This window comes from Pseudophryne corroboree, chromosome 11, assembly GCF_028390025.1.
Source record: "Pseudophryne corroboree isolate aPseCor3 chromosome 11, aPseCor3.hap2, whole genome shotgun sequence".
In the NCBI taxonomy this organism is placed as follows: domain Eukaryota; kingdom Metazoa; phylum Chordata; class Amphibia; order Anura; family Myobatrachidae; genus Pseudophryne; species Pseudophryne corroboree.
The window spans coordinates 100856960-100882664 of NC_086454.1; the positions used below are offsets into that span (position 1 = coordinate 100856960).

At 46.7% G+C, this 25705-nt stretch overlaps 1 protein-coding gene across 1 annotated transcript in view; it reads right to left on the reverse strand.

Annotated features, from left to right (window-relative positions):
• The window catches only part of SYT7 (synaptotagmin 7), a 642713-nt gene that overhangs the window by 293074 nt on the left and 323934 nt on the right, over nt 1-25705 (reverse strand). The window contains exon 3 of the mRNA XM_063944176.1: nt 5031-5113. Coding sequence (XP_063800246.1) covers nt 5031-5113 — 83 coding nt within the window. The remainder of the gene's footprint in view (nt 1-5030; nt 5114-25705) is intronic.

Sequence of the window (25705 nt, forward strand, 5' to 3'; positions counted from 1 at the left end):
ATTCAGAAACTCAGTCGCACGCAGGTATACATGTGTCATATATCACATTAATCAGCACAGTCTCCTTGTGCGTTCTATTTGCATTGCATTTTAAATAAAAGAAGCAAAAATATGCTGATGCTAGAATATTCTCACGTGACCTTGCGTGTCAAGAGGGGCTGTTTTGTGCGACTGCAGCAGAGATGTATGAGGACAAATCTGTAGCCCACAAGACCAGTAAAGCTAGGTATACACTTGTAGGACCTGGTGATCTTACGATTGATCTGATACAAGATAACAATGGATCGTGTCCGCATACACACTTCATGATCTGCTGTCCACAATATATCATTACAGTATTGCTGTTACTGAATCGCATCGTGGGCCTGACTTAGGTTCCAATGGAGAAGTGGTGCATGCTGTAAGTACCAATGTTCGTTACATTGCGCATGTGCCATACCTGTACTGCGCTTGTGCAGTACAGGTCTGCGGCATCGGACACACTACGCATTTAGGCTGTCAGTAATTGACAGTAGGATGCCGTTTGGGGGCAGGGAGGAGGTGGCAATAGCATCCGTTTCCTAAAATGGAGGCGTGCCGCCGCTGTTGGTGGGGAAGGACAGTGGAAGGATCTCCGTCTGAGGATGGAGATTTCCTGGCTTCTTTGTTGAATATGCACTGTCTGGCTTGTGGGACCCAATGGGTCACGCAGCCGGCCAATGGTGTCGCAGATGATCCAATACTGTGTCCTAGGACGCAGCTGGGATCAGCAATGCAGCAGGAGGAGTGACGCCTCCTGCTGCATTACCATACTAGTACGGTATCCGGACTCCAGGTCGATACGCCTTAGGTCGACACCAATTGGTTGACACACCTTAAGTCTACATGGATAAAATGTTGACATGAGTTTTTCACTTTATTTTTTATTTTTGAAACTGTTTCATACTTTACGATCCACGTGGACTACGATTGGGAACGGTAACCTGTGCCGAGTGCAGCGGCAGCGGAGCGAGGCACCTTGCCCAAAGCATGGTGAGCGAGGGGACGCGGTGCACTAATTGGGGTTCCCGGTCACATTTTACGAAGAAAACGGCACCAAAAAAACATTTAAAAAAAATCATGTTGTCCTTTTTCCATGTCGACCTTTTATCTATGTCGGCCTAATGTGTTGACCAATTGGTGTCGACCTAAGGTGTGTCGACCTGGAGTCCCAGACCCTACTAATATTATCGCTGCTGCTTCTATGTAAGCAGCAGCGATAGCACCTCCAATCCCATCTGAATCAGGCCCATATACGTTTTTACATTGACCAGATCAGAGTATATTGTTACCTGCACTAGAACCGGGTACAGCGATTTTACACCAGGACAAATTATTCCTTCACACTTATGACAATGCAGAGAACAGATTTTCTTTTTTAAGTCCTCATGCAATTGATCTTCTAAAGCAACTGGTTGCTGAGCTGGAGGAATATTTCACTGTGAAAACTCAACAACACATTTTTATGAGGAAAAGAACAGTGAGATAAATATCTCCCCTGCTCACAACCATAACAATCCACTTTCCTATGCTGTAAAAGAGCACAGGGCTGTACGAGCATCTGTACTATGAAGCAGAGGGATGGATCCATATTTTATGGGCCCTGTTCTAATTCATAATGCAAGACTTCATAACAAAGCAGACTTCCGAAGGCAGAAACAAAAAGGTCCTAAGAATGATGAGGCAGATGGAATCAAAGTTACATCTCCCCCGGAAAAATACTGGAGTGGTTCTTAATACACAGCCATACCCATTATGTGCAAATATAAGCATCCATATGTGTGTAGCACGGAATCGCAGTATCCGTGAAGATTACACAAAAGCTGATTAAATACTTTACGCCGTATTCAGCGTAGAGAAAGATAACAAGATGTAGTTTTGTTATGTTGGCCGGGGGAGAAACAAAACCTTTCAATGGAAAGTGCTGAGACAAAAAGCTCTTTTTCTGTGATTGATTTCATTTTAGTTACCATTTAATAGGAAAAATAAAACACCTGTTAGCAGGGGTGGAGAAGAAGAGTGGAAGAACAATAGGAAAAGAGCAGGAGAATAACGATGACTCGGACTGGTCTGACATAGGGAAAAAATGATAAATTCCAGGTTTCTTTCTTTTCAGTGAGCTTTACTAAATCCAGCAAACACCCTGTGTGCTTTTGTCCGGGGTTCCTGTGCAGCTGAAAAAGAAGCATTCCTAACTCGATCATATGACGGAATGCAAGAATGTTAGAGAAGATAAAACAAATATATATTGGATGATAACCTACACAGGCAACCTGCTACAACACACTGAACTGTAGTGTAGATATTAGCACCAGGAAAACCATATAAAGTTATATTGTCAGGTTCAGCTGCCTGGGATATTATTAGATCCATGCCTCAGTTGTGGAAAATAATTATTCAAATTAAAGTTTAAAGTGTGGATGCAGAATGCACAGTACATTGGGGGTAATTCCAAGTTGATTACAGCAGGATTTTTGTTAGCAGTTGGGCAAAACCATGTGCACTGCAGGGGGGACAGATATAACATGTGCAGGGAGAGTTCGATTTGGGTGTGGTGTGTACAATCTGCAATCTAATTTGCAGTGTAAAAATAAAGCAGCCAGTATTTACCCTGCACAGAAACAAAATAACCCACCCAAATCTAACTCTTTCTGCACATGTTATATCTGCCTCCCCTGCAGTGCACATGGTTTTGCCCAACTGCTAAAAAAATTCCTGCTGCGATCAACTTGGAATTACCCCCATTGTCCATGAGGTATGGTGAACTGAAGTTCTATGTGAGATGTATACACTGTCCAGGAGGTAAGATGGTCTGATGTTCTGTATGAAATGTATACATTGCCCAGGAGGTAAGGTATTCTGATGATCTATGTGAGATGTATACATTGTCCAGGAGGTATTGTAAGATGGCCTGATGTTCTGTATGAGATGTACTGTATATATTGTCCAGGAGGTAAGGTATTGTGATGTTCTAAGTGTGGTGTACAGTATACATTGCTCATGAGGTAAGAGGGTCTGACGTTCTACATAAGATGTATACATTGTCTAGGAGATAAGACGGTCTGATGTTCTATGTAACATGTGCACATTGGTCAGGAGGTAAGGTATTCTGATGTTCTATGTAGAATGTATACTTTATCCATGAGGTATGGTGGACTGGAGTTCTATAGTGGTCATTCAGAGTTGTTCGCTCGTTGCTGATTTTCGCTATGCTGCGATTTGTTGCTAAATGCGCATGCGCATGGTACGCAGCGCGCATGCGCTAAGTTATTTTACACAAAACTTAGTAGATTTGCTGTGGATCCTGCGGCGGTTTTCAGTCGCACTGCTGATCGGTGAGTGATTGACAGGAAAGGAGCGTTTCTGGGTGGTAACTGAGCGTTTTCCGGGAGTGTGCTAAAAAACGCAGGCGTGTCAGGGAAAAACGCGGGAGTGTCTGGAGAAACGGGGGAGTGGCTGGCCGAACGCAGGGCGTGTTTGTGACGTCAAACCAGGAACTAAACGGACCGAGCTGATAGCAATCTAGGAGTAGGTCTGGAGCTACTCAGAAACTGCAAGAAAATATTTAGTAGCAATTCTGCTAATCTTTCGTTTGCTATTCTGCTAAGATAAGATACACTCCCAGAGAGCGGCGGCCTAGCGTTTGCAATGCTGCTAAAAGCAGCTAGCGAGCGAACAACTCGGAATGAGGGCCTATGTGAGATGTATACATTGTTCAGGAGGTAAGATTGTCTGATGTTCTGTATGAGATGTATACATTGCCCAGGAGGTAAGTTATTTGGATGTTTTCTGTGAGATGTATACATTCTCCATGAGGTACTGTAGGATGGTCTGATGTTCTGTATTAGATGTGTACATTGTCCAGGAGGTAAGGTATTGTGATGTTCTATGTAAGGTGTACAGTATACATTGCCCACGAGGTAAGAGGGTCTGACGTTCTATGTGAGATGTATTCATTGTCCAGGAGGTAAGGTGGTCTGATGTTCTATGTTAGAGGTATATATTATCCAGGAGGTAAGGTGCGCTCATGTTCTGTGTGAGATGTATACATTGTCCAGGAGGTAAGGTATTCTGATGATCTATGTGAAATGTACAGTATTCATTGTCCAGGAGCTAAGGTAAGTCTGATATTTTATATGAGATGTATACATTGTCCAGAAGGTACGGTGCTCTTATGTTCTATGTGAGATGTATACATTGTCCAGAAGGTAAGGTGCTCTGACATTCTACGTGAGATGTATACATTACTCAGGAGGTAATGTACTCTGATGTTCTACGCGAGATGTATACATTGTCCAGGAGGTAAGGTGCTCTGATGTTCTACATGAGATGCATACATTATCCAGGAGGTAAGGTGTTCTGATGTTCTATGTGAAAGGTATACACTGTCCAGTAGGTAAGGTGCTCTCATGTTCTATATGATATGTATACATTACTCAGGAGGTAATGTACTCTGATGTTCTACGTGAGATGTATACATTGTCCAGGAGGTAAGGTGCTCTGATGTTCTACATGAGATGCATACATTATCCAGGAGGTAAGGTGTTCTAATGTTCTATGTGAAAGGTATACACTGTCCAGTAGGTAAGGTGCTCTCATGTTCTATATGATATGTATATACTGTCTATTGCCCATGAGGTAAGGGGGTCTGATGTTCCATGTGCGATGTATAAATTTTCCAGGAGGTAACGTGCTCTGATGTTCTAAATCAGATGTATACAGTACATTGCCCAGGAGGTATGGGGTCTGATGTGTGTAAGATGTTTATGAAACTTTCAACTATTCAAAATTATTATTATTATTATTATTATTATTATTATTATTAAGATTTGCCATGATATGATAAGGATAGGATATGGGTGGTAAGGGTGTTACTTTACCACAAGAGGGAAAGACATTTAGATTTGTGACTAGGCTGACTTTCATGCTTCAGTGTGGCTGGCTCTTTTAGGTTATTCTGTGGTTTTTAAAGGCACCATTTTGAAAACCGTCTAACAAGAACATATACTTACTTTAAAGTTTTCTTCTCATTGCGAATGCCACGGCTCGAGTCTGGAGTTCCTACTGTGTCCAGAGAATTTTTGTAGCGCTTCCCCTAGAGATTGAATAAACATAAACATTTCAGCAAAATAAGTATATACCAAACAATACTTAATTACCGAAATGTAACAAAAACATTCATATATGTACAAGTACAAAAGATAACAGCCCCAAATACACAACATACTGTACAAAAGATGTACATTTCATATAGTTTTGAATAAAACCCTACAAATCAAGGCCAAACTGTACCTGCCTACTCCCCCAGAACATCTCTCCTGGGCTCTCTAAAGAGTAGTCAAGGTTCCTGGGAGGCTGCCCAGGGTCAACCGATGATGCCCACTTCCAAAGTGCAGTGGGTGGTCCTGGCGTATCATGCTATTGTGACCCTGAAGCCCCGCTTGCAAAGCTGGTAATAGTGACATTGTAGAGTGGGGGTGGGGGCATTGCGGAATTGGGCGCTGCGCAGTCCGGACAATGCAGGCGTGTCTGGACCATTTGCGTGGCGCACACAGCCGCTGCAACCCAAAAGATGCCGGGTAGCCGTCTGCCTTCACAGCTAGGCTGCGCAGGCAGGGGCCTACCCTTCTCATGCAAGCGCTTTGCTCATGTTAGTGTGTGTGGGGGGGGGGGGGGGGGGGGGTGGAATGCTGGGCAGACATGCCCTGTGCTGGGCCTCTCCCCGAATGCTAGTGTAGAGGGTTGAGGTTTGCGATTTTTCGCACAACTACAACCCATGCTGAATCGGGCCCAATTCAGCATGGGTTGTAGTTGTGCTAAAAATCGCAAGAAGTTGCAGCGGCTATGAGTCCCACAACTGTAAGAAGCCCGCAGTCAAAGCCCTATGGGTGTAGATGAGTCTCTTCATCATTGGACGTACATGGGGTCCTTACAGAAACTTTTCTCTGATGCCCAGAATTGTCTTGTTAAGTCTCCAACTACAGAAAATGTGTACCTGGGACATTTTAAGGCTAGACGGAGCACAATGGCAGATTGGAGTCCCCTCTCCCCTGAAAAAATAAGGACAAAAGTGCATGCGCAATCCATCACAATGCCTCTAGCACTGTGCGCAATAGTCCGCCATTATCTTCTTGGCATTACCTCACAAATATAGCACCAGAGGAATAATGGCATAAAACAGGTGGGGGGTTTGTAAATTAAATGGATGCAGGGTCTGAGATCAGGATCCATGACAGCATGTGCACCACACGCACTGCACAAATTATAGACACGCCACTGACATGAACTCCATAGAAGCATGTAGATATGTGAATTAAGATTACAGTGTGCAGCTGTAACACACCTGTAGCTGCTGCACATGCAATGTCAGTACTTGTGGTGCCACCTTAGAACAATAGCAGGGACAGTGAAACAGGGCTTCACTATGCAATCACAGGGTCCTGCACATGCTAACATGAACAAAGGACAGTCTGCTCAGCTGCCCCCGACCCCCGCCTGGAATATTACATTTGCCTGGGCCCTGTGATGTTGCGACCCTGACAATGAAATCATCAACTGTGCGTGGACATAATAGATCATAATTTAATATTCCTGATACATATCAAAGAAACATCAAACAGAATGTGAAACTCCACACTGGATCATAGTTTATTATATCAAAGCACAGTAAGGGCTATACAGTATAAAAGTACTCACCTATTTGGCATTTTTTTTTTCACAATTTCATATTTTTATATCACTGACTCAAAATTATTAATTGTGGGACTGCTACTACTGATCAGCACAAAGTAATCTGTAATTTCCCCAAAAATGAATTACTTACATATATTTATATATTAGAATCAGTATTACTCAAACCCATTCCATGTCAAGAAACATATTCACTACCCACAGGCACTATGATGATAGATAGATAGATAGATAGATAGATAGATAGATAGATAGATAGATAGATAGATAGATAGATACTGTATCAGCTAGATATTAGATATTTTGCCGATAAGCACAGCACCTGCTATTTTGTACATCTACACAAGCTGTGCCCATTGTGAGTACACAAGTCAGTGACTTTTACAGTGATTATCAAAGTGACTATTTCAAACGGTCCATAATTATACAGCCCGAGATGATTTCAGTCACAAAAGCATAAATGCCTAAGTGCCAGATTCATCCCATGAGACTTGTAAAAGAAGAAAAAGTATAGTGGAGACAAGCTGTTCCTTCCATGTGGCGAGGTGAGGTGAGGACCAGTTGGGGCAACACAGAAGCAGGAAGAAGAGGCGCACTCCTAACCCACAGCTCTCCCACCATCCATTGCCCATTGCTCTCCCACATTCCATGCCTTGCTCCTTGCCCACAACTCTCCCACCTTCCATGCCTCAAAACTCTTCCACCTTCCATTCCGCACTCCTTGCCCACAACTCTCCCACCTTCCATGCCTCACTCCTGGTCAACAGCTATCCCACCTTCCATGCCTCGCTCCTGGCCCACAGCTCTCCCACCTTCCATGCCTTACTCCTGGCCACAGCTCTCCCATCTTCCATGCCTCACTCCTGGCCCACAACTCTCCCACCTTCAATGCCTCGCTCCTGGCCCACAGCTCTCCCACCTTCCATTCCTCGCTCCTTGCCCACGGCTCTCCCACCTTTCATACCTCGTTCCTGGCCCATAGCTCTCCCACCTTCCATGCCTCACTCCTTGCCTGCAGCTCTCCCAACTTCTATGCCTCACTCCTTGCCCACAGCTCTCCCACCTTCCATGCCTCACTCCTGTCCCACAGCTCTCCCACCTTCCATGCCTCGCTCCTGGCCTACAGCTCTCCCGCCTTCTATGCCTCGCTCCTGGCCCACAGCTGTCCCACAGCTCTCCCACCTTCCATGCCTCACTACTGGCCCGCAGTACTGCCAGCTTCAATGCCTCACTCCTGACCTACAGCTCTCCCACCTTCAATGCCTGCTTCTGGCTCATAAATATCCAACCTTCCATGCCTCGCTCCTAGCCCACAGCTCTCCCACCTTCCATGCCTTGCTTCAGTCCCACAGCTCTCCCATCTTCCATGCCTCACTACTGGCCCACAGTACTATCACCTTCAATGCCTCACTCCTGGCCCACAGCTCTCCCATCTTCCATGCCTTGCTCCTGGCCTGCAGCTCTCCCACCTTCTATGCCTGCTCCTGGCTCATAGCTATCCCACCTACAATGCCTCTCTCCTTGCTCATTGGTCTCCCACATTCCATGCCTCACTCCTGTACCACAGCTCGCCCACCTTCCATGCCTCACTACTGGCCCACAGTACTACCACCTTCAATGCCTCACTCCTGGCCCACAGCTCTCCCATCTTCCATGCCTTGCTCCTGGCCTGCACCTCTCCCACCTTCTATGCCTGCTCCTGGCTCATAGATATCACACCTTCCATGCCTCTCTCCTTGCCCATTGCTCTCCCACATTCCATGCCTTGCTCCTGGCCTACTGCTCTACCACCTTCTGTAGCTGCTCCTCACCCACAGTTGTCTCACCTTCTATGTCTGCTCCTGGCCCACAGCTCTCCCATCTTCCATGCTTCGCTCCTGGCCCACAGCTCTCCCATCTTCCATGCTTTGCTCCTGGCCCACAGCTCTCCCACCTTCCATGCCTCGCTCCTGGTCTACAGCTCTCCCACCTTCTATGCCTGCTCCTGGCCCATAGCTCTCCCATCTTCCATGCCTTGCTCCTGGCCAGCAGCTCTCCCACCTTCTATGCCTGCTCCTGGCCTACAGCTCTCCCACGTTCTATGCCTGCTCCTGGCCTGCAGCTCTCCCACCTTCTATGCCTGCTCCTGGCCCAGGTACTGCGCTTCAACAGTGGACCTGATTCTCCAAATGTGGTGCTTTGGCACGGTGACTGATTGCACAAGCTGGTACCTATTTCCTCACTGCAAGTCACTATAATGCTAATATACTGGATGTGCATCTGTTTTGTACAATACTGTACTGTGTTGTATTTGGTAATCAGCGATTGGAAGAGGGTGATGGGCAGAGGGATTTATGTGAGGGTGTGTCAGCATTTTAAATGCCACCTTGGGCAGCGCACAGTTCATACATCTCCCTGAGTAGGGATAAAGGCCAAGGCTGAACAGCAATACCTCAAGGGAGTATCAGAAACCTGGGCTTTATAGAGATATGCTTCCTTACTGGCAACACTTTAAATCAATAAAAAAAACAAAAAACCCCAAACATTAATAACACTGTCACTTTAAGTAAACAGATTACAATATCTACTTGGAACTTCAGGCTGTCAAATATGGGTCTGAAGACTCTGAACCAAAAAAACCAAAACATATTGTAACAGAAATTTCCCCCAAAAATCGTCAGGAGTTAACAAACCATCCAGAATAACACTACAGAGTATTTCACACAAAAGTATCAAACAGATGTATTTCGGATCCACTAGGCAGCTATGACGTCTCCCTGACTAACTCGCTTTATATATAGTTTTACTTATGAATTATTAAATTCCATGTGAATGTGGCTGACAGGAGAGAACAGGTTTTAATGGGGCCTGCTAGAGAGAACAGAGGGCTTTATTCTCTGTTAGAGGCGGCCTAGTGTTTAGCAGAGTTCTAGCACCCTGAGGAACGGGGAACAGAGGCTCTAGATGTGAATCGGCACTCCGATGGAGACTGACAGATAGGCCATTAATTCTGTGCTGTGTCTGGGGAATATATTTTCTATTCACATTGCTGGATAATTAGGAACTTTCAATCAGGTTTGTTAAATATTATTGGTTTGTTGCTCACCGTTTAACTTCCAGTGAAAAGGAGCAAGGGAAAGACAGATCTGTACACAAAATTACCACACTTATTAATTAATCTTAAGGCAGGCTTAGCTAGCCAGTTATTCGGGGATCCGAACTATAGGTCAACGTGCATAAGGTCATTACAGTCAGTAGGTCGACCCCATATGGTCAACAGACACAATGTCGACATGGACAAAATGCCGACATGTTGACACTGGGCCGGTCAACATGTTCATATAGTCGACGTGAGTCATGTGACAATCGTCGACACACATATGGTCGACACATGTGGTTTTTTTATGTTTTTGGAACTGTTTCTTTCTTGCCTATCCATGTCACAAATCATAACCTTTGTGGTTAACCTTGTGGTGAGCGAAGTGAGACACTGTGCCCGCAGCGTGGCAAATGAAGCGAGCCCACAAGGGGACGCGTTTCTTCAAATGGTCTTCCCAGATGAAAAACTATCCACACTTACCCCAAAAAATGCTAAATAAGTGTGTCGATCAGATTTGTGTCGACCATTGTCATGTCACCCTTTTGACCACGTTGACCATTTCCAATGTCGACCTTTCATATTTCAACCTTTTACCCATGTCGTTCTTTTGTCCATGTCGACCATATGAGGTCAACCTAATGACTGTAGATCTTCTATACCACACCCAGTTTATGCAGTCCTGTGATCAGATAGTGCAGTGGCGTGCGGTGAGGTCAGTTGCTGGTGAGGCACTGGCCGGGGGCGGGGCGATGACACGACGCGACGAGCCGTGATTGGATTTACACACTGCACCAGATAGAGCCCCATATACACACTGCACCAGATAGAGCCCCATATACACACTCCACCAGATAGAGCCCCATGTACAGACTGCACCAGATAGAGCCCCATTTACAGACTGCACCAGGTAGAGCCCCATATACAGACTGCACCAGATAGAGCCCCATATACAGACTGCACCAGGTAGAGCCCCATATACAGACTGCACCAGATAGAGCCCCAAATACACACTGCACCAGGTAGAGCCCCATATATACACTGCACCAGGTAGAGCCCCATATACAGACTGCACCAGATAGAGCCCCATATACAGACTGCACCAGATAGAGCCCCATATTGTGCGAGAGAGAGAGAGAGAGAGAGAGAGAGAGAGAGAGAGTGTGTGTGTGTGTGTGTGTGTGTGTGTGTGTGTGTGTGTGTGTGAGTGAGTGAGAGAGAGTGTGTGGTGTGTGGTGTGTGGTGTGTGTGTGTTATTTACCAGACTCAGCAGATTCACCGGCTCCAGACAAAGCAATCCGCCTCCTCTTCTTTGCTCTGTTGCCGGAGTCCCGCAGCCGCATCCTCTCCACAGTGTGCTACGGGGACTGGGAGCCAACAGCCAGACAGCGCAATGTGGGGGCCGGGAGACAGTCGCTGCGGTGCGCGGGGTGGGAGACAGTCGGTGCGGTGCGGCGGCCGGGAGCCAGACAGCACGGTGCGGGAGCCGGGAGACAGTCGGTGCGGTGTGGGGGCCGGGATCCAGACAGCGTGGTGCGGGGGCCGGGAGACAGTCGGTGCGGTCAGAGGGGATGTTTTTTAGCAGCTACCCTGCTCCGCAGCCACTGCTATCACACCTCCCGCCGACGCTCACAGCTCCTCTAGTGCCAGCCCAGCGCTGCCTTGGAAGTTGAATGGCTGGGCTGATGTTGCTGCAACGACCCTATCCTCGATTCACATTTTAAATGGCGGCGGGCTGCGGGCGGCGAGGTGGGTGGTTGGGAAGGTCCCTGCACTGGCCTTGCCTTACCCAGGAAGAGCACAGCACTATTCAGGCCAGGACCTCCGGGGGTTCATGAGCTGCAGTCGAGTGTCCACAAATCCACAAGAGAGGGCACAGCATGAGACGAGGGGAAAGTTAGGGACTCAACTCGTGCCGTACAGGGCGCTGCTGCTGGGACTGCTCCCCAGCTTGCAGTCGCCCCTCTCTGGCTTCCCGGCGTGCAGTGTCCTCTCTCTTGCTCCCTGGTGTACAGTACACTATGCCGGCGTTTCATCTACCAATGCCGCAGCCGGAGTGTCTTGGCTGGGGGAACAGGGCCTTGACTGCTTACTGGCTGCTGTAGATTTTTTTCCCCCCTGTCTGCTGCTGCTGCATCTGCTGCTGCTGCTGCCCAATCACTGTGACAGGGGCGTGCTTTCATGGGCTGAAAGCACGTCCCTGCTGCACTGCGGCACCTCTATAGGTGCCGCTTCTAATGCTTTTTTTAATGGGCTTTTACAGCCCTCTGCATGGCCACGCCCCCTGCCCGCCCCTGCTTCCGGCCATTTACAATTAGCAGTGAGAGGCACCGTTCAATGTGCCTCCGAAATCTCTTTTTTAATGCTAAAAAAGATTAGGTTACTATGAGAAGATACTTATGACACAGAACATGTCATAAGTATCTTCTCTGTATTCTTGTAATCCCTTTAATGACAGGGGAGGCACTGCCTCCCCTGCCTCCCCTGACTGCACGTCAGTCGCCGCCTACATGGGAGTGTATTTTAGCTGTGCAAGTGTGCGAACGCATGTGCTGCCGAGCAGTACAAAAAAACTTTGTGCAGTTTCTGAGTTGCCCAGAACTTACTCAGCCGCTGCGATCAATTCAGCCTGTCCGGGGCCGGAATTGACGTCAGACACCCGCCCTGCAAACGCTTGGATGCGCCTGCGTTTTTTCTCCAACCACTCCCTGAAAACGGTCAGTTTGCCACCCACAAATGCCCTGTTCCTGTCCATCTCCTTGAGATTGGCTGTGCTAATGGAATCTTCGTAAAACCCATCGCACAGCAATGATCCGCTTTGTACCTGTGCGACGCGCCTGCGCATTGCGGTGTATACGCATGCGCAGTTCTGTCCTGATCACAGCGCTGCAAAAACTGCTAGCGAGCGATCAGGTCTGAATTACCCCCTATGTTATTAGGCAATGATCTAACAAACATCAGTGGTCATTTTAGTGGAGGTTGGCCAGCACAAGTTATTTTGGCACCTAGGACACGTATCAAAGTGAGTTGTTGCTCTCATAAGACACAGGGGGTAATTCAGACCTGATCATAGTAGCAAATTTGTTAGCAGTTGGGCAAAACCAAGGTCCTCATTCCGAGTTGATCGCGAGCTGCTTTCGTGCGCAGCGATTAGTTGAAAAAGCGGCACTTCTGCAAATGCGTATGCTGCGCACGCGCGTCGTACTTTGACACAAAACTATGTAGTTTCACACAAGGTCTAGCGACGCCTTTCAATCGCACTGCTGATCGGTGAGTGATTGACAGGAAGTGGGTGTTTCTGGGCGGAAACTGAGCGTTTTCGGGGAGTGTGTGTAAAAACGCAGGCGTGCCCGACAAAAACGCAGGAGTGGCTGTGGAAATAGGGGAGTGGCTGGCCGAACGCAGGGCGTGCTTGTGACGTCAAAACAGGAACTAAACAGTCTGAAGTCATCGCTAGCTAGGCGTAAGTTTCGAGCTGCTCAGAAACTGCACAATCTTTTTTTGTAGCAGCGCTGCGATCCTTTCGTTCGTACTTCTGCTAAGCTAAGATACACTCCCAGAGGGCGGCGGCTTAGTGTTTGCACGGCTGCTAAAAGCAGCTAGCGAGCGATAACTCGGAATGAGGGCCCATGTGCACTGCAGGTGTGGCAGATATAACATTTGCAGAGAGAGTTAGATTTGGGTGGGTTATATTGTTTCTGTGCAGGGTAAATACTGGCTGCTTTATTTTTACACTGCAATTTAGATTTCAGTTTGAATACACCCTACCCAAATCTAACTCTCTCTGCACATGTTATATCTGCCCCCCCTGCAGTGCAATTGGTTTTGCTCAACTGCTAACAAATTTGCTGCTACGATCAGGTCTGAATTACCCCCACAGTTATGCTGCTTACTAGTATTCTAAATGTAGCTCAGAAGGCGCAATGACAAATCGCATCAGCGACCTCCCTGGCCACCTACTTTCAAGGACAGCTGAGAGGGATGCCGGAGGCTGGGGGCGGCTCCCGGACACTTGTCTACCTTTCCAGGAGGCCGGGAGTGCTAAACAACTTTCAGAAGCCTCCTGGCCGATCCAGGACAGTAGGCAAGTACAGTAAGTGTCCTTCTTAAAAGCAAGCAAGGTCACATCAATGATAGGTTAGGCTTTTCCCAACTTCTCTCTTCTTCTAAATAAGACCTTTTACTACTAAGCACACCTGTGGCTTGTGAGAGGCATGAGCAAAGCATGCTCCAATAAAACAGTGCCAACAGGTCACTAACAGTGCTGTCACATCCAGTGGGACTGCAGCTCCCCCAGGTAAAACCCACCACCCCTTTCAGTGTCAGTGGGCCAGACGCAGTCCGTGACTGCACTGGCTTCACTGTGACTGGCAGTGACTTCCTATTGCAAATCCTACCTGTCAGTCACAGACAGACACACAAGGCAGTCCCATTGGCAAGTGTTTCCTCCCTCTGGGACTGCCAGACCGTACTGTGATTAGCAGAGAGCTGGCTTCCTATGCAGTCTATAAAAGCCGGGGGTTTGAACATGCGCAGTCGCACCACAGCGTCTGCACATGCGCCGGTCCCGGCACCTGCCAAATCCATTGTGCAAGTGGCTGGCAGCTGGTTGTCTCCTCTCTGGCATGGGGGTAGGGACAGCCCCCCTACTAAATGTAAGTAGGAGCTGCCGCTGGTCACTTTTACCTTGCAACAGCCGGGAACAATGCTTACAGAGCACTAATAATAACCCAAGACCTAACTGTTACAAAGGGGCTTATTTATCATTTATTGGGACTTGGCCCTGATCATTATAATTCCTTATTCGCCACTTGTCACAGCAATAAGAAATTAAGGGGGTCATTCCAGGTTGATCGCAGCCAGCAACTTTTTGCTGCTGGTGCGATCAACTAATCCCCGCCTTTGGGGGAGTGTATTTTAGTTTAGCAGGGCTGCGTTCGCTTGTGCAGCCCTGCTTAGCTAAAAAAGTTTTGTGCAGTTGAAGAGTAAGGCTGGAGCTACTTACCCTGTGCAACGGATCCAGCGACATTCCTGCCGGCATTGACGTCAGACATTCGCCCTCCGTTTGCCTGGACACGTCTGCGTTCGGACGACCACTCTCCAAAAATGGCATCCAACGGTGAGTATCCGCCCCGGAACGCCTCTCCGCTATCAATCTTCATGCGATCGGCGCTGCGTCTTCTTTTTTGCCTGTGCACTTCGTTGCCCTGCGACTGACATCGCTGGGCAACGCTGTGTGTGCGCAATGCGCATGCCGCGCATGCGCAGCTCCATCCCATTCGCACCGCAGCGAAGAACCACTGCGTGCGAATGGGTCGGAATGACCCCCTAAATGCAGCATTTACCGTTTTGCTATCAATGGGCAGGGGCTCCTGCAGAATACCATCTCTACTACATGTAAAAGTAAAGTGATCAGTAATGCCATCACTCCAGTTCCGGTTTTGGAACCTGTCTGCGCTCCAGAACATGCATGGTCAGACCACGCATGTACGAGCGCCTATTGATAGTAAAGCTTGCAAAGTATCCCATAGACGACAATGGCTAACGCCAGCTGAATATAGGGGTCATTCCGAGTTGATCGCTAGCTGCATTTGTTTGCAGCGCAGCGATCAGGCTAAAAAAACGGCAGTTCTGCGCATGCATATGCGGTGCAATGCGCATGCGCGACGTACAGGCACAACGAACGATGCAGTTTTGCACAGGGTCTAGTGATGCATTTCGGTCGCACTGCTTGCCGCAGAGTGATTGACATGAAGTGGACACTTCTGGGTGGCAACTGACCGTTTTCAGCGAGTGTTCAGAAAAACGCAGGCGTGCAAGGGAAAACACAGGCGTGGCTGGGCGAACGCTGGGCGGGTGTGTGACGTCAAATCCGGAACTGAGTAGTCTGAAGTGATCGCAAGCGCTGAGTAGGTTTTGAGCTACTCTGAAACTGCACAAAAATTTTTTGCAGGCGCTCTGCGATAAAAATGTTCACACTTCTGCTAAGCTAAAATACACTCCCAGTGGGCGACGGCATAGCGTTTGCACGGCTGCTAAAAACTGCTAGCGAGCGAGCAACTCGGAATGACCCCCATAGTGTAAGCCACTGTGACCAAGCTCCGGAATAAAAAGCATTTCGAAGCTTGGTAAATTCTGTGTTTTATCAGCCTCCATAGAAACCTCTGGAGGCTGCTTTTGAAATAGAAAACCGGGGATTGCAGTAGATAACTCTGATAACTGCTGCAGTCCCCCGTACATATATCCTGGGAGTACACAACAAAATTGTTGTTTTGGGGGATATCCTGCAAATATTTAAAAATATGTCCCTACAAACTTTAACCCTAGACCAAACAAGGGCCTAAGCCTAAAGTGTAGAATGCGCTCAAGCTCTAAAATTACCGTCACAGAGTCCTAAACGAACTCTCAGTTTACCAATTGCTGGATGACAGCTGCGCCTTCATTTGCAGTTAGATGTCTGTCAAACCACATAGAGCAAAACTGCAGTATTTGCAGAGAAGGATTTTGCACAGGCCGAGGGCAGCATAGAGTTAAGGGGTATGACAGGGACGTGCAGTCAGGGGAGGCAGTGCCTCCCCTGTCATTAATGATTAAAATAATATAAAGAAGATACTTATGACACATTCTGTGTCATAAGTATCTGCTTTATATTAATCTAATCATTATCCCTGTCTATATGTGTTTGGGAGGCGCCGATCGTGGTTGTGAATGGGGAAAGGTGTGGGGGCGAGAGGTGGGTGCAGGCGGGGCCTAGCAATGGGCATTAAAAGCCCATTGAAAATACATGGGAAAGCGGCACCATTAGAGGTGTCGCTTTCATACCAGGATGTGCTTTCAACCCATGAAAGCACGCTCCTGTCAGTGAGGCCACAGTGATTGGCCAGCGGATCTGTCACTGGATCCGCTGTCAATCACTGTGTGGGCACGGCGGAGGTGCGGGCATCGGTGGCAGCAGAGGTGCCGGTGGCAGAGGTGCAGGCGGAGGTGTGGGCGGCAGCGACAATATTAGCGGCAGGCCATTGTGCAGAGTTTGGCAGCGGAGCGGTACCAATTTCAAAAATGGCGCCTCAGCTGCATTTTTTAAATTCAAGATGGCCACCGCGAGCCAATCACAGCTCGCTGCGTCATCGCCCTGCCCCCTCTGGCTGACTTATATAAGTCAGCGCGAGGCAGCGGCGTCAGTCTGACAGCGGAGGAGGAGCAGTGAAGAGCTCCTGAAGACAGAAGACGCCGGAAGTCCTGGATGGGCGGCGGCTATGCAAAAGAGGTTAACAGCCGCCGCCGCCCACCAGGTGAAGACGCTGGAAGCCCTGAGGAAGGCGGCGGCCATGCAAAAGAGCTTAAAGGCTGCCGCCACCCCAGGTGAAGACGCCAGGAGCCCTGGGAAGGCGGCGGCCATGCAAAAGAGCTTAAAGGCCGCAGCCTCCAAGGTGAAGAGGAAGCCGCCGGAAGCCCTGGGGAGGCGGCAGCGATGCAAAAGAGCTTAAAGACCGCCGCCCCCAGGTGAAGACCCTGACTAATAAACTTTTTTATACTGTGGTGTTTTTATTTTAATATTTTCTTTACAGGTGGACTGCTGGTGCCAGCGGGCCCTTTATGTCCGGGCATGCTGGCACTTGTGGTTCTCCAAGTGCCAGCATGCTGGGACAGGTTTGCTGGGACCTGTAGGCCACCTGTAAAGAACAATATTAACAATGAACTCTGCACCCACCGCCACCAGGGGTGCGGGGCATAGCACTGGGCTATTAGCCCAATGCTAGTTATTGCTCAGGACGGGTACCCCATTTTAATTTTTTGTGGTCCCCACTTCCGAGGAATTCCAGCCCTGGGCTGACTAGTTTGGGGGGGCAGATTAATGTTATGGCAGGGAGACCCCATACCGAGTGTCTCCCCTGCTATGGCTGGTTCTGCCTGGTGCTGGTTTGAGCAATGTATGGGGGACTCCACTCCCCCCCCCCACACTCTACGAAGGGGGAAGGGGGGGGGATGGTTAGCTGCCAGGGCCTCCCCAGCCACTGACTTCACCGCACACCACTGGTGTATGAAGAAGATGCACTGGGATACCCAGATTTGTGGATTATATAAAAACGAGATTTGCTTTTGTGGAGCGCAATTATTCAAATTAGATACAGAGACTCTCAGGGGGCATTTTTTTAGGGGCCTTCCTAGCTCATAGTTAGTCTCATCCTTTACTTTTAATGAGGCCTTTGCGTCACCTCCACATTGAACTTTATTAACAGAATCTTTAAATAAAATGTCATCTTTGGGTTTACTGCTCCTTCGGAATAACAGTTCTCCATGCAGCACAGTGTGGGCAACATAAATTCTTTGCATTGTCACAAGACTGCTCTGTATCAGTGATCATCATGATCTAATCATTTCATAAACAATAATCACTAGGGGAACACTACACTAAGTCGTTGAGAAGAAAAATCTGATTAATAACAATGTTCTCTGTGCTAGAAGCACTATCAAAGATTGTGATAACAATTTTATATATTGGATCTAATCAAGAGAGATATTTGCATATCACACTTTTCCAAATGATACTTTGCTTTGTATAAAATAAATGCAACATTTCTAGGGGATGTTATTGATAATACCCCTCTCGGTGTTCAATATTGCTGCCTAGTGCCGATACTGCATCCTTGAGACCCTAGGAGGGTTTTGTACAAACAGAAAGGGGGTGGTGACACTGCGCTAAAGAAAGGCAAGTTAATCCAGAAATGCTGCTGAAAGGAGTGAAGCCACTACCTAGCTCCACTAATATAAATTCAAGGAATAAAAAACAGAGTGTCCCCAGCGCAAAAAAGGATAATGGAAACTAAAAAGACTTTGATTGTCCAATGAATATTTTATTAATAAAAATAAATTTAGTATTGGTATGAATCATGCATTAAAAATAGACTATATGTGAACAACCTATTACCGGTAAACATGAACAAAGACAGACTACAAGCAACATATAATATTGTGTGTAGTAGTGGTCAGAATACCACAGGATACAGTACTAGTGGATATACACACTCTATATAGTAGCTACCACAACAAGAAAAGGGGAGAAAAGCACTGTGTAGCGACTTATTTCCTCTCCCTATATAGCTACTATATAGAGTGTGTATATCCACTAGTACTGTATCCTGTGGTATTCTGACCACTACTACACACAATATTATATGTTGCTTGTAGTCTGTCTTTGTTCATGTTTACCGGTAATAGGTTGTTCACATATAGTCTATTTTTAATGCATGATTTATACCAATACTAAATTTATTTTTATTAATAAAATATTCATTGGACAATCAAAGTCTTTTTAGTTTCCATTATCCTTTTTTGCGCTGGGGACACTCTGTTTTTTATTCCTAGGAGGGTTTTGCATAGAAATAGGGCATGGTCAAATCGTGGGACCTGAATAAAGGAGCCTAACCAAGCAGGAAACATAATCAAAGAGTAAGTGGAACCTAAGCCTATATAGGGGACAGAGGGGGACATGTACTAAGCAGTGATAAAAGTGGAGAAGTGAGCCAGTGGAGAAGTTGCCCATGGCAACCAATCAGTATTGACGTAACATTTATCATTTGCATACTATAAAAGTATACAGAGCAGCTGATTGGTTGCCATGGGCCACTTCTCCACTGGCTCACTTCTCCACTTTTATCACTGCTTAGTACATGTACCCGAGAATTTCCTATATTTATGGACACATGTTAGCGCTGGAAGTGGGGAGCAGGAAGGGAGCTGCTGCACTCCCCTTACGGGGTGGGTGGGGCAGTTGCAGCTGCCACAATGCCCATTAACAGCCAAGGCAAAAGACCATATAGATATAGCCCGTGAGAGACAGAGAGAAAGTTCTGGTAACCTGAGGTGTGAGCAGCCCAGTCAGGTCTCCATCATGCAGAGTACCCAATGATATACAGTTTTACTGTACTGTTAAGGGAAAAGAGAAGCCCCCAGCAACCATATCTCCCAATCATCCCGTTTTCAATGGTACAGTGTCACTTTCCGGGGACCGTCCCACCCTGTGGGCAGTTTGGAGGTTGGAGGACACTCCATGCAGAGCAGTGGTGAATGGATGCCACACACATTTGCGCACTGTCTGTTTAGTGGCAGTAGGAGGTTAGGGAAAGCCCAGCAGCTGCCGGAGTGCTGTGCTCGCCCCCAGCATGATGAAAAATGGGGGCTTGACATGCGGTCACGCCGCCAAAATATCACACCTGGGTACCAACCTGAGCTGCCATAAGGCCACGCCCCCTTTTCACACACATTAAGTCCTACATCTGTTATAGTATGTTGGAAGTTATGCGTATGGAATACGAGGAAAGGCTTGCAAGACTAGGCATGTTTACACTGGAAAAGAGGAGATTAACAGGGGACATGATCAACATTTACAAATATATAAGGGGACAATATGCAGATCTTGCGCAGGACCTGTTTTTGGTTAGCTCAACACAGAGAACTCGTGGACACTCCCTCAGGTTAGAGGAGAGGAGATTCCGCACAATACGGCGTAAAGGCTTTTTTACGGTAAGGACGATACATGTTTGGAATTCCCTGCCTGAGGGAGTTGTAATGGCCGACTCAGTCAACACCTTTAAGAATGGGTTAGATAAATTCCTAATGGATAAGGATATCCAGGGTTACGGGGCATAGTCACGCACTATGGTTATTATAAAAAAGAGGGGTAAACGTAACGGCAGTCATCAACTTCAGTCAAAATTTTATACAAAATAATTGTGCATAGGAGACCACAAATAGGTTGAACTCGAGGGACAATTGTCTTTTTTCAACCTTAGATACTATGTTACTATGTATACGAGGTCGACAGGTACAAAAGTCAGACAGTGCTTAAGGTCGACTCGCACAAAAGGTTGACAAATTCAATAGGTTGACATGACAATGGTCGACACACATAAATGGTCGACAACTGTTTCTTGTGTATTTCGCATGTTTTCCCACCATTTGCTGGATTTACTATCCACATGGACATCTATTGGGAATAGTAACCTGGCCAAAGTGTGGTGAGTGAAGCGAGCCTACGAGGGTCTACAATTGTACTGCTGGTGGTCACAGAACATGAAATTTAAAAATTATAAAGTAAAAAAAAAAAAAAGGCAAAAAAGTTTGACAATTTGTGTCGACCATTGCCATGTCGACATTTAAACCACGTAGACCGTTTGTACCTGTCGACCTTAGCCCAATGTCGACTACATAAGTCGACCTTTTGTGCCTGTCGACTTAATGCATGTCGACCACTTGGTGCTGACATACTAGCTGTCGTCCGTAACATTGCCGGTCTATTATACCGCATCCCTCTGTACTTACCTGTAACATTGTATTGACGTCACAGCCATATGGCCATACCAATTTTATCAATATCTCCGTAAAAATCCAAACAAAATAGGACATATGTCCTTTGATGAAATTTACACCTATCTCACATATAACGTCACATTAGTGATATTGAAATGGACATCAGTAATATGCTTTCCAAGGAACCCTACAATATATATCTGTGGAAATCTCTGCTTATGTATATGTGAAAACAGTACTGCGAGCATTCACTTACGTTTTCATTAACTCACAGAAGAAAAGTTTAAACGTTAAAATGACTTTATGACAGTAAAACTTGTATTTTAAAAGGAAATTGCTGGTGAACTATTTTTACTGTAGAGGAGACACGTTTCATAAAAGCTTAATCTCTTCCTGAAGCATTAAGTCATAATAAGATCAGAATGCACTATAAAGTCAATAGTGAGTTACTTTTTTAAATTAGGCATCATTTTGTGAATAATATGGCGCATGACCTGAAAATGTCAAAGCTTTCATTTCTATCGTTAGCATTTAAAAAATTGAAGCAATAATTTGCAGGCCCCGGGGTTTACGGCTGGAAATTTGGTAAGTACTGGCACATTTTCCGAGCAGCATCACAATGCACAAAATATAAATTGTCCTCCTTTCCCACCTTGATAAGTGTTCATTAGAACAATAGACAGTTATAAGCAAGAATCATTGGGGGTAATTCCAAGTTGATCGCAGCAGGAATTTTGTTAGCATTTGGGCAAAACCATGTGCACTGCAGGGGAGGCAGATTTAACATGTGCAGAGAGAGTTAGATTTGGGTGGAGTGTGTTCAATCTGCAATCTAATTTGCAGTGTAAAAATAAAGCAGCCAGTATTTAGCCTGCACAGAAACAATATAACCCACCCAAATCTAACTCTCTCTGCACATGTTATATCTGCCTCCCCTGCAGTGCACATGGGGGGTCATTCCGAGTTGTTCGCTCGCAAGCTGCTTTTAGCAGCTTTGCACACGCTAAGCCGCCGCCTACTGGGAGTGAATCTTAGCATAGTAAAATTGCGAACGAAAGATTCTCAAAATTGCGATTACACACCTCTCAGCAGTTTCTGAGTAGCTTCAAACTTACTCGGCATCTGCGATCAGTTCAGTGCTTGTCGTTCCTGGTTTGACGTCACAAACACACCCAGCGTTCGCCCAGACACTCCTCCGTTTTTTCAGCCACTCCCGCGTTTTTCCCAGAAACGGTAGCGTTTTTTCGCACACACCCATAAAACGGCCTGTTTCCGCCCAGAAACACCCACTTCCTGTCAATCACATTACGATCACCAGAACGAAGAAAAAACCGTGAGTAAAATTCCTAACTGCATAGCAAATTTACTTGGCGCAGTCGCACTGCGGACATTGCGCATGCGCATTCGCGACTAATCGCTCCATTGCGGAAAAAAAATAACGAGCGAACAACTCGGAATGACCCCCATATGGTTTTGCCCAATTGCTAAAAAAATTCCTGCTACGATCAACTTGGAATTACCCCCATTGTTCATTATGTAGAGAGAAGTATTAGAATGTGAGGTCACAGGGCTAGAGGCTAGCATTCAATAGCTGAAAATAGCATAACTAAGTGGCCTTGGCAGACAGGAGTAGTGGCTTGAGCACACCAAGGGGTTTATTTACAAAGTAACGGTTTGTAAAACCCGCCACTTCTGATTGTGTCTATGCCCAATATTTAAAAGGGCAATACTTTTACTAGCAAGACACAGCTAGTAAAAGCATTGCCTTTTTAAATATTGTGTGCAGGGTTTTATAAACCAATGCTTCGTAAATCATACTTCTCAACTGTCCTGATTTCAGCAGGACACTCCCGTTTTTCGGACACTGTCCTGTTGTTCAACCTATGGACTGCAGTGTCCCTTGGGTGGGGAAAGGTTGGGGTAGCAGTTGATCACTGCTGTTCTGCATGGTAGATTAGAGACGCGTGGATACACTAAATGGATGCAGCATCTAAACCAGGGATGGGGAACCTTTGTCCCTGCAGCTCTTGTTGAACTACACATACCAGCATGCCCTGCTACAGTTTTGCCATTTAGCCATGCTAAAACTGTTGCAGGGCATGCTGTGATGTGTAGTTCAACAACAGCCGAAGGCCCACAGGTTCCCCACCCCTGATCTAAACAGTACAGGGAGGAGAGCCTGGTGGAACACTCCCTTAAGGTGTATACACACTGAGGGGGTAATTCCAAGTTGATCGCAGCAGGATTTTTTTTAGCAGTTGGGCAAAACCATGTGCACTGCAGGGGAGGCAGATATAACATGTGCAGAGAGAGTTAGATTTGGGTGGGTTATTTTATTTCTGTGCAGGGTAAATACTGGATGCTTTATTTTTACACTGCAAATTAGATTGCAGATTGAACACACCACACCCAAATCTAACTCTCTCTGCACATGTTAAATCTGCCTCCCCTGCAGTGCACATGGTTTTGCCCAACTGCTAAAAAAAATCCTGCTGCGATCAACTTGGAATTACCCCCTGGGTGTTTTTGCCCTCATTCCGAGTTGATCGCTTGCTAGCTGCTTTTAGCAGCATTGCAAACGCTAGGCCGCCGCCCTTTGGGAGTGTATCTTAGCTTAGCAGAAGTGCGAACGAAAGATTAGCAGAACTGCTCGAAAATCTTTTCCTGCAGTTTCTGAGTAGCTCCAGACCTACTCCTAGATTGCGATCACCTCAGTCTGTTTAGTTCCTGCTTTAACGTCACAAACACGCCCTGCGTTCGGCCAGCCACTCCCCCGTTTCTCCAGCTACTCCTGCGTTTTAGCCTGACACGCCTACGTTTTTTAGCACACTCCCGGAAAACGTTCAGTTTCCGCCCAGAAACACCCACTTCTTGTCAATCACTCACCGATCAACAGAGCGACTGAAAAGCGTTGCTCGCCCCTGTGTAAAATTGCTTAGTTTTGTGTGAAATTACTTGGCGCGTGCGCCCTACGGTCCATACGCATGCGCAGAACAGCCGATTTTTAGCCTGAACGCTATGCTGCGTAAAACGGCAGCGAGCGATCATCTCGGAATTACCCCCTATACTTGTTCCTATTCAGCACACGTGTGTGCACTGACCTACGGTCCCACATGTGCAGTGAGAGAACACAGAAATGGAATCTCTTGCTGCTGACATTGATTCTCCAGCACAGCTGCCTTCCATCCTGAGTAAACTATTACATAGCTCTGCTACCTCATCTCTTATTGCTGCGAATAGTAAAGACAATTAACAAGCAAAAATTGCAAAAGGTTTTAACTAGAGCAGAAAGTGTTTTTTAATGCTAATTTCAAACAGGGTACTCCTAGCTATATATAATGGGGCTTCTCAGAGACATGGGTAGCACCACGTTTAGAGTGGGTTTTCAAATGTAAAATTGTATCACAATTGATTTAGCAAATCTCTCCGTTGATAACATTTATCTGACCACAAATCTGGGTGGAGATATGTTTATAAATAATTATAATGCTGAATATTAACAAACGCTTAGAATAAAGATTATTCTAATACCCCTTTCAGACAGAAAATGAAATTACCGGGTGAAGCAGTTCCACCTGGTAATGTCATGAAACACACGGGTCATTTTTCTGTGTGAAAGGGTCAACCAGGGTTGAAATTCCCGGTACTTCGACCCTGAAATCTACCAGGGTCGGAGACACGGGAATTTTGACACGGGTTGACCCTTTCACATAGACAAAATACCTGTGTGGATCTGCAAATTACCGGGTCGAATTTCTCGACCCGGTGATTTGCATGTCTGTGTGAAAGGGGGGGGGGGGGGGGTCAGGCAGGTCCTGCCAAAACAACCCGGCATTGAATCTGTCTGAAAGTGGTATCAGTTTTGTGTATTCAGCAAATGTATAAATATGAAATATTCTAAATTCTTTCTGGTGATGTTGTACAGAAGTTAGACCACACCGCTACACCGACTGCATTACCCCAGTGCCAGCACAACACTCATCCTACAGAGGGGGGGGATCCGTTTGTATAGGGTGGGCTACAGGGCTTGAACCTTGCTTCTAGACAGCGCAGTCAATTTCTTCTTTGAATTGTTCATGGCATAGACTTAACATAATTGTAGGTCCTGTCCAAAGCAATGCACTGGGCCCCTACCCTATCCAATCATTCCATACTTGCCTACATTTTGGCTGCTCCCTCTGAGAGGGAGCGGTGACATAGGAGAGGGCATGGAGGAGGCGTTACAAGGGCGTGGAGGAGGAGGTATGGGGGCATGGTGACGCAATCACGTCATCTTAGCACTGCTGCCTACTTTACAATGCCCACATTACCGGCACTGTAAAGTGGGGGGGCTACGATGACATGATTTAGCACGAATCAAGTCATTACCTGCCCCCTTCTGTGTGACAGGATGCCACAGTGAGCGGTGGGGTGCGGCGGGAGACATGCCCTCTTCCCTGAGGGGGCTGAGAGTGCCACCCGATTTTCGGGAGCTTCCCGGCCTTTCTGGGAGAGTAGATAAGTATGACCCATTCACAGGAATAAATTACAATTATAATACCCCTACTGCAGTTCCAAATGATCTTTCCACATGCTGGGCGGCCCGTCGCATGCTAGTGAAAGGATTTGTAG